The sequence below is a fragment of the Osmerus eperlanus genome, chromosome 25 (genome assembly GCF_963692335.1).
Source record: "Osmerus eperlanus chromosome 25, fOsmEpe2.1, whole genome shotgun sequence".
In the NCBI taxonomy this organism is placed as follows: domain Eukaryota; kingdom Metazoa; phylum Chordata; class Actinopteri; order Osmeriformes; family Osmeridae; genus Osmerus; species Osmerus eperlanus.
Genome location: NC_085042.1, coordinates 6191200 through 6203203, shown reverse-complemented (window position 1 = coordinate 6203203; position 12004 = coordinate 6191200). Strand labels below are relative to the sequence as shown.

The 12004-nt window shown below is 49.9% G+C and overlaps 1 protein-coding gene across 2 annotated transcripts in view; it reads right to left on the bottom strand.

The window, feature by feature from the left end:
- The window catches only part of arvcfb (ARVCF delta catenin family member b), a 48492-nt gene that overhangs the window by 19801 nt on the left and 16687 nt on the right, over positions 1-12004 (bottom strand). Inside the window, exons 4-8 of one of the 2 annotated variants that reach the window (XM_062451159.1) lie at positions 10149-10332; positions 6152-6269; positions 5454-5625; positions 3999-4016; positions 3248-3319 (exon numbers count right to left, since the gene is read on the bottom strand). In XM_062451159.1, the coding sequence (XP_062307143.1) occupies positions 3248-3319; positions 3999-4016; positions 5454-5625; positions 6152-6269; positions 10149-10332 (564 nt within the window). The remainder of the gene's footprint in view (positions 1-3247; positions 3320-3998; positions 4017-5453; positions 5626-6151; positions 6270-10148; positions 10333-12004) is intronic. The other variant, XM_062451160.1, reaches the window with a different exon arrangement.

Here is a 12004-nt window from a genome sequence, read left to right as displayed (position 1 = left end):
CCTCTCTCTCTCTACCACTCTCTCTACCACTCTCTCTGACACACACACAGAAACCCCACAGAGACTTTCCGAAGCAAAAGGCTCAGTCGCACGGAGAGCCTGATAAATGTGGCCCAGATGAGCTGTGACACCTTGGAGGCCAATGATCCCCAAACTTCATTTCACCATTCATCTCTTCCTGCCTGGCCCCCTGTACAGCAACACTGAGGAATCCTGTCTGGGTGTAGAAGACGACTACGAGATAACTCTGGTCGGATGCCATCATCGGGTAAGAGCCAGTACACACAAGAAACATTCTTCGCTGTTTGATGATGTTAATGATGTTAGACCTCCTTCGAATTTCAATTTAAACAAAACCTAAAAGGCTTATCATGGAGTTTTGTGTTGGCTTGGAGGGAGATACCAGAACTATAGTAGTTCTGGAAGGGAACACCAGAGAGAAACTAGCAAGAGGACTGACAAGGACGATGCACTGCTTAAGACATGAGAGGTTGAGATGTCTCCTTTCTGGCCTCTACGATAACCAACCGTGCCAATCAACTGTGGAACACATTACACAAGTGGAGCTGACTAAGGCATTCATCAACGTCTTCGCTCGAATGTCAAGTCGCTGGCACGAGAGCTGACGCATGGGAAACAAGGTCCTGTACAGTAGACCGGTAGAGAGTTTCCATCAATCCCTGAATTGTAACTCATATATATACATATACTGTCACACACACACACTGTATAACCATGGTCATCGTCAAGGACAGAACCTCCTTGAGAGCACTGAGGAGCAGCGTGCGGTTTTCCTTCCCTTTGTTGGCGTTTGATAAAGAATGTGTGCGCTAAATGAAGACGAGGGGATGCAGAGAGGATTAATGAGAGACAGCATCTCTCCACCCATGCCCCTCCCCCCCTCCTCCTCTGCCCTCCTCTCCACACACGCACACCCACGCAGCGAAGAGCCGAAAAAGTGCGCGCCTGTTGTACGCTCGCACGCGCGCAAAATCACTCCTTCTGACCTCTCCTCAAAGCAAAGGTTTAGGCTTTGTTTCAATTAACTGGGGAAGTGTGTTCCATCATCTCAGTGGCTGACACATACACACACACACATACACGCACACACACTCCCTAATGCAGTCCCTCTTTCACACTTCTTAATTACTTTCTTCCCAGTCCTCAGTGCTCCTGTTCTAGAGGGTCTACGCGAACAATGCAGGCAGGGTAACTGTGGAGTTCGTTAATGATCCGCCATCAGGCCTTCTCCATAGTGCTTTCAAGCAGACATTAAAGAGCCACATAATCAACAACTCAATATTCATTGAGGCGATGTCTTTGCGAGACCACTGGGGCAAGCCACATTGCCCTGTACTAACCCAACAGCTTCCACCTCCCTCCGTGACATCAGAGAGACTATGGACTCTGTGACCCTGTCTATGGCCTAATGAGTTGTTCTTGTACAGCGTGCGTGCGCGCGCGTGCGCAGGGGACCTGCGAGGACGACGGTAATCCCAAACAGGAAGTGGATTTCAGTACGAGGCCGGAGTGATCACGGTGAGGCTGGAGGCATGCCATGTCCTTGCCACGACCCCGGGTGCTACGATGACGGATCAAGACACACACATGTAACAAAGCACGTAATCCCCCTGATCTTGGGCGATACAGCTTATCAATCTACTTTAATTCATATTTATATGGACTTAATACTTTAAATAAAGTGCATATATGTGTAAGCATGGAATCAAGGTGCTCCAGCAAGCACGTAGTGCCACACACAAATCCACATGCACACAAATCCACATGCACACACACACACACACACACACACAGACCCTCAGCTGTGCATACATAGCATTCATATCACACCATAATCCAATGCCCTCCAAAATTGGGGGGGGGGGGGGATTATGTACACAATTATGACTTGTTACAACCTTCGCACAATCCTCATCATCACAACCGCTGAAGATAAAGCAACAGTGCGACGGGCAAAAAAACGCGCTAATTATCTTCCTTCGAGCTCACCTGCTTTGCTGACTTCACCACGATAAAAAGGAAAAAAGAAAACACGGCTTACCTCCGTAAACCACAGCAATTAATTGTAATCTGGTTTAATAAGAGATCACTTTGCCGTGCTAATGTGGCTAATTACAGCCAAACAGGAAGTGCTATTGACTTTGACTTCCTGCCATTAGGACTTGATGAGTGTGCTGATGTGTAAATGCTGCAAGTCCCCCCTCTGTGGTGCCAACGCCATGGTCCCATACCCCGTTTGGCACACGCACACACACACACACACGCACACGCACACGCACACGCACACACACACACGCACACGCACGCACGCGCACACGCACACACGCACACGCACACATTCCCAGCAGCACGTCAACAGACGAGCTGTGTGGAAAGATGGCTGCATATTAATTTTGTTTGAGGCTAGCTGACATGTTTCGGGAGAGAACCCACTGTGAACCGGAGATTCTTAACCATTATTGACACACGGAACAGGCCTCACAAAAGTGAACTGGGAGTTGTATATGATCTGGCAGCAGACACAACATCTGTGGCATACAGAGTGGTTCATTGGTCCTTTGCTGTAATACCTCGGGATGGGTGTAGTTCAGTGCTAGGGCATTTCACTGTGGATCAAGAGGTTTCAATCTCCCCTGTATGACGCTTTGGATCAAAATGTCTGTCAAACGAATACACTACGTCCTCACATGTAGATAGACAGTACCTGAGTCACATCAAGGGACGCTGATCAGTAGCTCTAGGTGCTCTACCTCACCTAGAGCTCTGTTAGCTCTAGGTGAGGTATTCATTAAAAAACAACAAATTCAAATTCCCAATGTTTGCCATCGCTCGCTAGCAAGGGATTCATAAAAGCCAGGAGCTCATGCGAACAACGTCCAATTCATGATACAAATCCACCACCAAAGAGGACAGGAGTCAACCGTCCAGGTGGGGGATTTGTGAGAGACCAATCAGAGGGTTGAATCCCAACCTCCCGCATGCTTATCTGCTGTGTTGAAGTGACTGCACATCCTAGACACCCCCGCTAGCGGAACAAACCGTGCTCTCCTTCTTTGCTCGTGGCTTTCTTTGTCAAAATAAGACTCATTTCCGTGGAGCGGAACACCCGCTGTACTCCTCGTAACGTGAGAGGAGGCGAGACCGTGCCGTGCTGTGACGGGGGCGAGGGTTCTAACAAGGCCTGTCTCTCGACGGGGGTGGGGTTGGGGGTGGGGTTGGGGCGTACCTTTTGTGGGTTCTGTGCGCTTGGGGAGGTCCAGGGTGTCGTAGTTCTTGTCGTTCTCTCCGTTTTTTCTGCCTGGATGGTGAGAAGCAGAGCACATTTGTAAACGTCACCGAGCTCACTGACAATGTCGGAGAAACCACTGTGGCGGGCTGCAAGCGCACACGCACGCACGCACGAGCGCACACACACACACACACAGCAATTCTACTGGGGCTGGGAAGCCCTTTTAATAATGCAGGGCTGGGACTACAGAGAGACCAGCTAAGGGTAAGTCTCTCCTCCATCACTTCTGAAGAGATGTGGGAGAAGATGGAGGGGGAGAGAGAAGTCTATAAAAGAGGGATGCAAACGGTATCAACCCAATGCACTACGAGACTAGCTACAGGTAGAACGGAGGGAGACAGAGAGAGAGAGAGAGAGAGAGAGAGAGAGAGAGAGAGAGAGAGACACAGAGAGAGAGAGAGAGAGAGAGAGAGAGAGAGAGAGAGAGAGAGAGAGAGAGAGAGAGACAGAGACAGAGACAGAGACAGAGAGACACAGAGAGAGAGACACAGAGAGAGAGAGAGAGAGAGAGAGAGAGAGAGAGAGAGAGAGAGAGAGAGAGAGAGACAGAGACAGAGACAGAGAGACACAGAGAGAGAGACACAGAGAGAGAGAGAGAGAGAGAAAGAGAGAGAGAGAGAGAGAGAGAGAGAGAGAGAGAGAGAGAGAGAGAGAGAGAGAGAGAGAGAGAGGCAGGGAAGATACTCACCTTGATTAAACCATTCCTCTATTGTTAGCCAAGGAAGCAGCAGCATTACCAAAAAAAAAGCAGGGAGAAGAGAACAGGCATGGTAAAAAATAAAAAATAAAGCGTGTGGATTAGCCTTGACAGAATTATACATGTGAACAGTTGCAAGTCATATCTGAGGAGCGGGGCACAGGGGAGGAGGGGAGCAGGGTGAGAGTCAAAAGGAGAAAGAGAGTGAGAAACAAAGAGAGACAGAGAGAGAAAGAAAGAAAGACACTGGCACTCTTGCACCGATGTGACAGTTTATCGCAACTGAGCAGTGCCCCACACGAGGGCAGGTGCCAGGCTTAGCCATGTCACGGCGCCACCTTCCTACGACAAACAATAAACCAGAAAGGGAACAGAAGAGCAATAAAAACCATTCACAGGTAAGAAGTTGCTAGTTGAAGCTACATGACGCTGGACGTTCCTTGGGCATAACATGGGGATCTTAATACTAGCCATGAGTGGTGAGAATATTGGGATTCTAGGAGCTTACTGGAGGGGTTACTGGAGCTCATGTGTCTAAACAACGCTGATGGGTCACAGGACTTTTCTTTATGTCCTTTATGTCATATGGGGCTGTTTAACGTGTGAAATGTGGATCAACTCTGATTTAAAGTACACCTTTGGGGTCTGTAACGCCTAAACACACCTCATTAACTGCTGTGCACAATAGCAGCTATTTGGCTAATTGCTGTCGGTGTAAATCGCCATAGCGACACCCGCCGGGTGTTTTCTTGACCTCGACACAGACGGAATCCCTCACGGGACCAGTGGGGTCAAGGGTTATTGACTGAGAGATTAATGACAGCCATTCTTTATTTAAGGGAGGGACACACAGTGACTAAGCTGTGCAGCTGTAATTCAGGCAGAGTTTGAGAGCCTGTCGATAAAGGCCACTGGATCTGTCTGGGGACAAATAAGATGGCAGCATGCCATGACTTCACGACCTGAGGACAAACCAACAGGACCGATCCACACGAAGCACTGCTGTACACAAACCACCAGTTTGGATTGGAGGACATTTGCTATCGCGAGCTAACACTGTGACACACATCTTTGTTCAAACATTTGTTTTCTGTCTCCATTAAATCAGAGGCGAATATATTAGTCTTGTCTGTGTAAATACAAGAGGCTGAAGGTAGCTAACTCTCAAGGTGTGGATAGAAACTGGGGGAGGAGCGCCTAGGAGCAGTACCGGCCTCCACCTCTAGGTGTCGCTCTGTGGGACCTCTCACCTTACATTTACATTTAGTCATTTTAGCAGACACTCTTATCCAGAGCGACTTACAGTGGTACAGGGACATTCCCCCGAGGCAAGTAGGGTGAAGTGCCTTGCCCAAGGACACAACGTAATACTGCAGAGCCGGGAATCGAACCGGTAACCTTCAGATTACTAGCCCGAATCCCTAACCGCTCAGCCACCTGACTCACCTTTGGCCTTCTTCCCCCCGAAGCAGCCTGCGTCATCCTTCTTCTTCCTCTGGGGCCCTGCCGAGCCTGGGGCCTGGGGGGCGGACGGGTCCTGGAACTTATCGGCCCCCGGCACCTCTTTGTGGACGTGGTAGGACAGGTTCCTCATGATGCACACGCAGTTCTCCACCGACTGGGGAGAGAGAGACGGTGACAAACACAGACTGCTTAGCCCCAACCAATCACAGAAAGGAAACACTATCAATGTCGAGAGAAACACTATAAATGTAGACAGAAACACTATAAATGTAGACAGAAACACTATGAATATAGACAGAAACTATAAATGTAGACAGAAACACTATGAATGTAGACAGAAACACTATGAATGTAGACAGAAACACTATAAATGTAGACAGAAACACTATATTCGTGGACAGAAACACTATAAATGTAGACAGAAACTATACATGTAGACAGAAACACTATAAATGTAGACAGAAACACTATGAATGTAGACAGAAACTATAAATGTAGACAGAAACACTATAAATGTCGACAGAAACACTATAAATCTAGACAGAAACACCATAAATGCTGACAGAAACACTATACATGTAGACAGAAACACCATAAATGCTGACAAAAACACTATAAATGTAAACAGAAACACTCCTGCAGCTGCCGAACGTTGTCACAGTAACAGGTCGTGCGGATACCTTGTTGTCCATGTCTTTCTTCCCGACAGCTGATTGGAGGGCGTGGAGAAGGGCGTCCACCAATCCCTCGCACTCCCTCAGTCTGCGCCGCGCCTCCGCACCGTCTGAACTCACGTTTCTGAGGGAGCGACACACACACACACACACAGGTTCAGATCGACAGTTGCATTGACAGTTTGTGAGGCAGGTCTAAGTGTGTGGCTGGGCGGGAGGCAGAGTGGAGGAAGGGTAGGGGGAAGCCACAATCCAAACCTTCACTAGGGACTACGTTTAAGAGGGCTTCCAGCCATACAATCCCATTGCCTAGTGCTCAGCTAGGACTTGTGGAAGCCGGCACGGCAAAGAGGCTGAGGGGCATTGAAAACCAGAGTGCATACTCAAACGCACACACTCTCTCACATACACACACACACACACTTACGAATGTACAAACACACACACTTAAAAATGTACACACTCACATAACGCTAGACCACAATGACTCATATTGAGAGACTTGTTGCTCTTGTTGGTTAGTTGTAACGGTTTTAAATTATTGTACTCGCTGTGAAATATTCTACTGTTGATTATTATATGACTTATTTGTTTTTTCACAATGTATGCTTCATGTTTTGGCTGCTCGCAATGTTTGGGGCTATCTCGTTGTTATGATCAGTGACCTATGCTCTTTTGTAAAGCTCTCTCTTGGAAGTCGCTTTGGATAAAAGCGTCTGCTAAATGCATAAATGTAAATGTAGACCAGATACAAGACTACAACACACGCTACACATTCACAGTGGCAAAATGACTTTCTGTAAGTGTTTACGCGTGGGTATATGTGATATTGTGCGTGTTTGTGAGTGTGCAAATGTGAGATTGTGAGCCTGAGTGAGTGTGTGTGCGGCCCGTGCCACTCTGCCGTTCCGACTCCATTCATCTAAGGGCGGAAGCGGGGCCGTTCAGACACCGAGGATAATTCAAATGAATCCGGAGCAGCGAGACAGAAGACACCAGAGGCCATCTGGGCCAACGCCATCTCCCATGAACCCTCACATCCGTCTCCCTCCGGGCCAGGGGAAAACAGCTCGCTCCGCTAACGGGCTAGCAGGGAGCCTCCACCTGGGACTGATGTGACAGCTGTGCGTTTTTAGGCAGACAGACCGATAGGGGTTCGAGGTGTTTACTGGCGGGCGTTTCATTTCACCTGGTCTTTCCTCAGGCTGTCTCCCTGAAGGGAGGCTAGTTTATAGAGCCCTAACCTGCTTGGGGGGATGGGGGGGGGGGCACTGTAGAGCAGCAAAACATGACATGCCGAGGAGGGGTGAAATATAACCTTTGACCTCCCGATAGACCTACAGATCTGGACCCATGGACCCGCTGCCTCAGGCTGGTCCCTCTAGCCTCACTAAACCTCTAGTCTCACTAGACCTCCAGCCTCACTAGACCTCCAGCCTCACTAGACCTCCAGCCTCACTAGACCTCCCTCTACAGTGTGTGTGTGTGTGTGTGTGTGCTGTGTGCACCGTGTGCATTGTGCGCAGGGGTTTCAATGAACTGGCTAGGTCCAGAGGTCATGGGTGACATTTGTCCAGAAAAGGACAATAACCTGTCATGTGGGGAGTGTGTGAAAGGAGACAGCCTCACTAATGGAGAGCGATCATGGGCCTCCCCTGAGCTCTCATGACTTCCACACGTCATCACAAGGTCAAAGTTACTGGGAAACACACACGCAGACACAACACACACACACTTACACACAACGGACAAAACCACACTGAATGTGTAGTTTACTATACATTTACTAAGAAACAGATATACACACACACACACACACGGCAAAGCTGAGGCGAGACATAAGTGGCCCTGTTCCTGTGAGTCACTGTCATGATGCTCATAAATGGCCATTGGTTATGGATGTGTTCACGGGAGCGAACCTGCAGCTCTATCCAGACATGAGCAAACAGAATCTCTCATACATCAGAAGATCTCCCTCCAGATCACCCCGCGTCTCTGCTCCTAGGCAGCTTACTAGGCAACCGATACGCTGCTGTCGTTGGCTACAGTTACCATGGAGACGTGATCTCGGCAGCAGGTTGGACAAAGAGAGGGGGAGAGAAAGAGAGAGGGGGAGAGAGAGGGGGAGAAAGAGAGAGATAAAGAGTGGGGGGGGGTAAAGAAAGGGAGAGAGGGGAGAGCTAGAGGGTTCAGAGGACAAGCGAGGCCTGATTAGAACGGTCTCTGAGGGGAGTGGCCTAAACTGATGGGTGGTGAGGAAGAGAAAGAGAGACACAGAAACAGACACAGAGAGAGAGAGAGAGAGAGAGAGAGAGAGAGAGAGAGAGAGAGAGAGAGAGAGAGAGAGAGAGAGAGAGAGAGAGAGAGAGAACCCACACAGAATAATTTTAATCTGGAACAGCAGGGATTGGTATTGGTGTGTGTATGTGTGTACGCGCGCGTGTGCATGCGCTTGGAAGGAGAAGAAAAGCGTCAAGTTGAATGCTGACCAACAGCCTTCTGTTGCGATGAGCTGCAGTAGATTATAGAACAGGGCAAGCTGCAGCAAATTATAAAACAGGCATGCTGGAGCTGGGACCATGATAGCACAAACACACACCACGCACACACCCCTTGTGTCCAGCTCCAAAATACAAATGACTCCAAATCAGCAGAGGTTGGTAGATAAGGAACTGTAGATTATCCTCACAAGTCAGCTCAGGGAAAAAACCACTTTATGAGACCCTCTTATCACCCCCAGGTGTGCTTTAACCAGCCCAGCTGGCTGGTATCTCCTGGTGGAGTCACAGTGGGAGACGAGGAGAGAACCACTGGGGTCATTATCTCTGCCTCAAACCCCCAGGCCCCAGCACACACTCCCTCCTTAACGCTGAAACTGCCAAGGTTCCTCAAGGTCAAGAGGCCAGGAGAGACAGTTAACACTGTACAGTCGGGATTAACCCTTTACTCTCACCCCGGATTAAGCGTCTCTCTGAGAGATGCTTCCATTATGAGATGTTGTTGGAATACTGAGGAATCCGAAAGGCAAAAACACAAGATAATACACCAAGGAGGGCAGTTTTGAGACTGGACTGCTTTGGTCTGGAATGCTACAGGTCATGTGACCTTGCTACGGCTGAGCAATACAAACAAAGCCAGATTTTTTTTGGGGGGGGCGCACACACACACACAAAAAAATGGTTCTAGTCAGCCAGAGAAATGAACAGACTAACCTACTCCACTGTAAGTCAATCTTGTCTCGTAACCTCTTCAACTTTCCAGCTCAGGGAGGGAGGTAGGGGGGTGGTGTGTGTGCGGGGAGGGGGGGCACCGCGGAGCAGTGCAGGAGCGGGTAACGCTGGGTTTTCACTTTTACAGAGAGGACGAGGAGACTGGATCTCAGGTAACCCATGGCGATAAGCCTTCTGGGTCTTGGGAGGGTCTTAATCAAGGGGGTCTGGCGGCCAGCTCACACGGCCGCAGGTCTGAGGCTCCCTCTGTGCGGCCGCTGCTAATAGGCCCGCTAATGGTACAAGTGCTGTGGCTGGACGAACACTGCATTGATTTCCGTCTGAGTGTTCGCCATTACACAGGTGGATAAAACAAAACACAGGTGGAGTCCCAGTGCTCCTCTACAGAGAGTACAGCGGAAAGCAGCATAACAGGTCCACAGTGTGTGTGTGTGTGTGTGGACAGCAGTTGGTCGTTGACTACTGTGCCAAACTCGACACATTCAGCACGTGCATATTCATCTGCACCATACACAATACATGGGTGGATAGGCACGTGCAAGTACCACACCCAACCCCCCCACCCCCTCCCCTCGCCATCCCATCACCTCTGGCTCCACCACCCACCCACCCTCCCACCCTCCCACCCACCCACCCTCCCACCCTCCCCACCCACCCACCCTCCCACCCACCCACCCTCCCACCCTCCTACCCTCCCACACTCCACCCTCCACCCTCCTACCCTCCCCGTCCCCCCCGTGCCCGGGCCGGGGGGCGGGGGGCGGGCGTGGTACCTGAGGCAGCCGGAGGTGTTCTTGAAGACGGTGGTCCACTCTGCGTCGCGGGGTTTGGAGTCCTCGTTGGGCTCGTGCTCCCAGCCCGAGTGGGGGATGATGACCTCGTTGGTCATGGTCTGCAGCCCGTGGTTGATGATGACCATCTTCAGAGGCTCGAAGGACGACAGGTTCCACAGAGTTCCTGCCCAGAGAGAGAGAGGGAGAGAGAGAGATACAGATAGAGGGAGAGAACACGAGCGGGAGAGATGGAGAGAGGTTAGTTGCGTGGTGCTTCTGAAGTGCTTGAGGTCAGTGGTAAAAGAGTGGATAGCATCAACCGTTACAATGCTTCCTATGCCAGCAGAGAACAACTGTATCCCTGCTCCACATGGTGAGGGAGGAGAGGGAGGAGAGGGAGGGAGGGAGGGAGGGAGGGAGGGAGGGAGGGAGGGAAGGAAGGAAGGAAGGAGGGAGGGAGGGAGGGAGGAGAGGGAGGGAGGGAGGGAGGGAGGGAGGAGAGGGAGGGAGGAGAGGGAGGGAGGACAGGAGGAGAGGGAGGGAGGGAGGGAGGGAGGGAGGGAGGGAGGGAGGGAGGGAAGGAAGGAAGGAAGGAAGGAAGGAAGGAAGGAAGGAAGGAAGGAAGGAAGGAAGGAAGGAAGGAAGGAAGGAGGGAGGGAGGGAGGGAGGCAGGGAGGGAGGAGAGGGAGGAGAGGGAGGGGAGGGATGAAGTGGAGAAGCCCCAAGCCCCATGACTGTTGCAATAAAGAGAGAGTCAAGAGGGATTTCTCAATAACAAATGGATGTTCTGCAGCAAACAACGGGTTTGTGAAAAGAAGAAATATTACAAATTGACTTCAAAGTCCACCTACGGCACACACATAGGGCCTGGCCTTTAGTTTTATTAACAAACCCCCCAACCCCCCTCCCCAGCATAGCTCCGCCCCCGGACCCACCCCCCCACCTCTCTCCATCCCTTGTCCTCACCCCAGTCAGAGATGGAGCAAAATAGTAGGAAGATAAACGATTTCATCTGGGGTCAGAAAGTATTCTCCCCCCCCCCCCGGCACCAAGGAAGATTTCTTACTCAGACAGAACAATAATAGCAGCAGCAGCAGTGTTTCAACTAATCTTAGGCACACACACACACACACACACACACTCCCTCGCATAAAACACACAGACACAAAGATGGCCCATATGCAGCACACTTAAACTGTCATAACTCCCCAGCTCTGAGGAACTGTATCCCTAAAGTTTCCACACGGTCAATATTTTCCCTGTCAAATCATGCTGACTGCACAAGCACACACGAAAAAACTGAACTAAAAATACTTCTCCAGTAAAAATATTCTTGGGTGTGTTCGTGCCTGGAGAAAACTACTGCCCAGATCCAATAATAGCACAACCAGGCCTCCATCTACTAGACATGGCTTCCATCCGACATTTGTAAAAAAAAAAAAAAAAAAAAAAAAAAAAACAGGACTCCACTTATTGTGGGCATGAATCGATGTCGAACAAGCTGCACTAAACAAAGATGTTGCTGTCTGGTGTTTTTAATTCAGTTCAATTCACTATTAATCCCAGTTCCTTCTTTCCTTCATTTTCAAGATGCAAGTTTACTCAAGTTCATTCACTGGTGCACTGGGATTCATGGTCCTGTTCCTCTCAACAGTTTCCTAGTAGTGTAACCTAAGTCGTATGTGGTGCTCCTATTAGCACCGTCTGAAAGTTCTAAATAAATGAATTGTAATCCTGTGTAAACCCGTTCTCTTTGGCAGCGTGTATTTGTTTACCTATGTAACAGCAGCGGCTGTGTTCGTGGGCTGGGTGGAGAGAGCAGAGATGGATGGCTAGGAACACGAGAGGCTGACGGC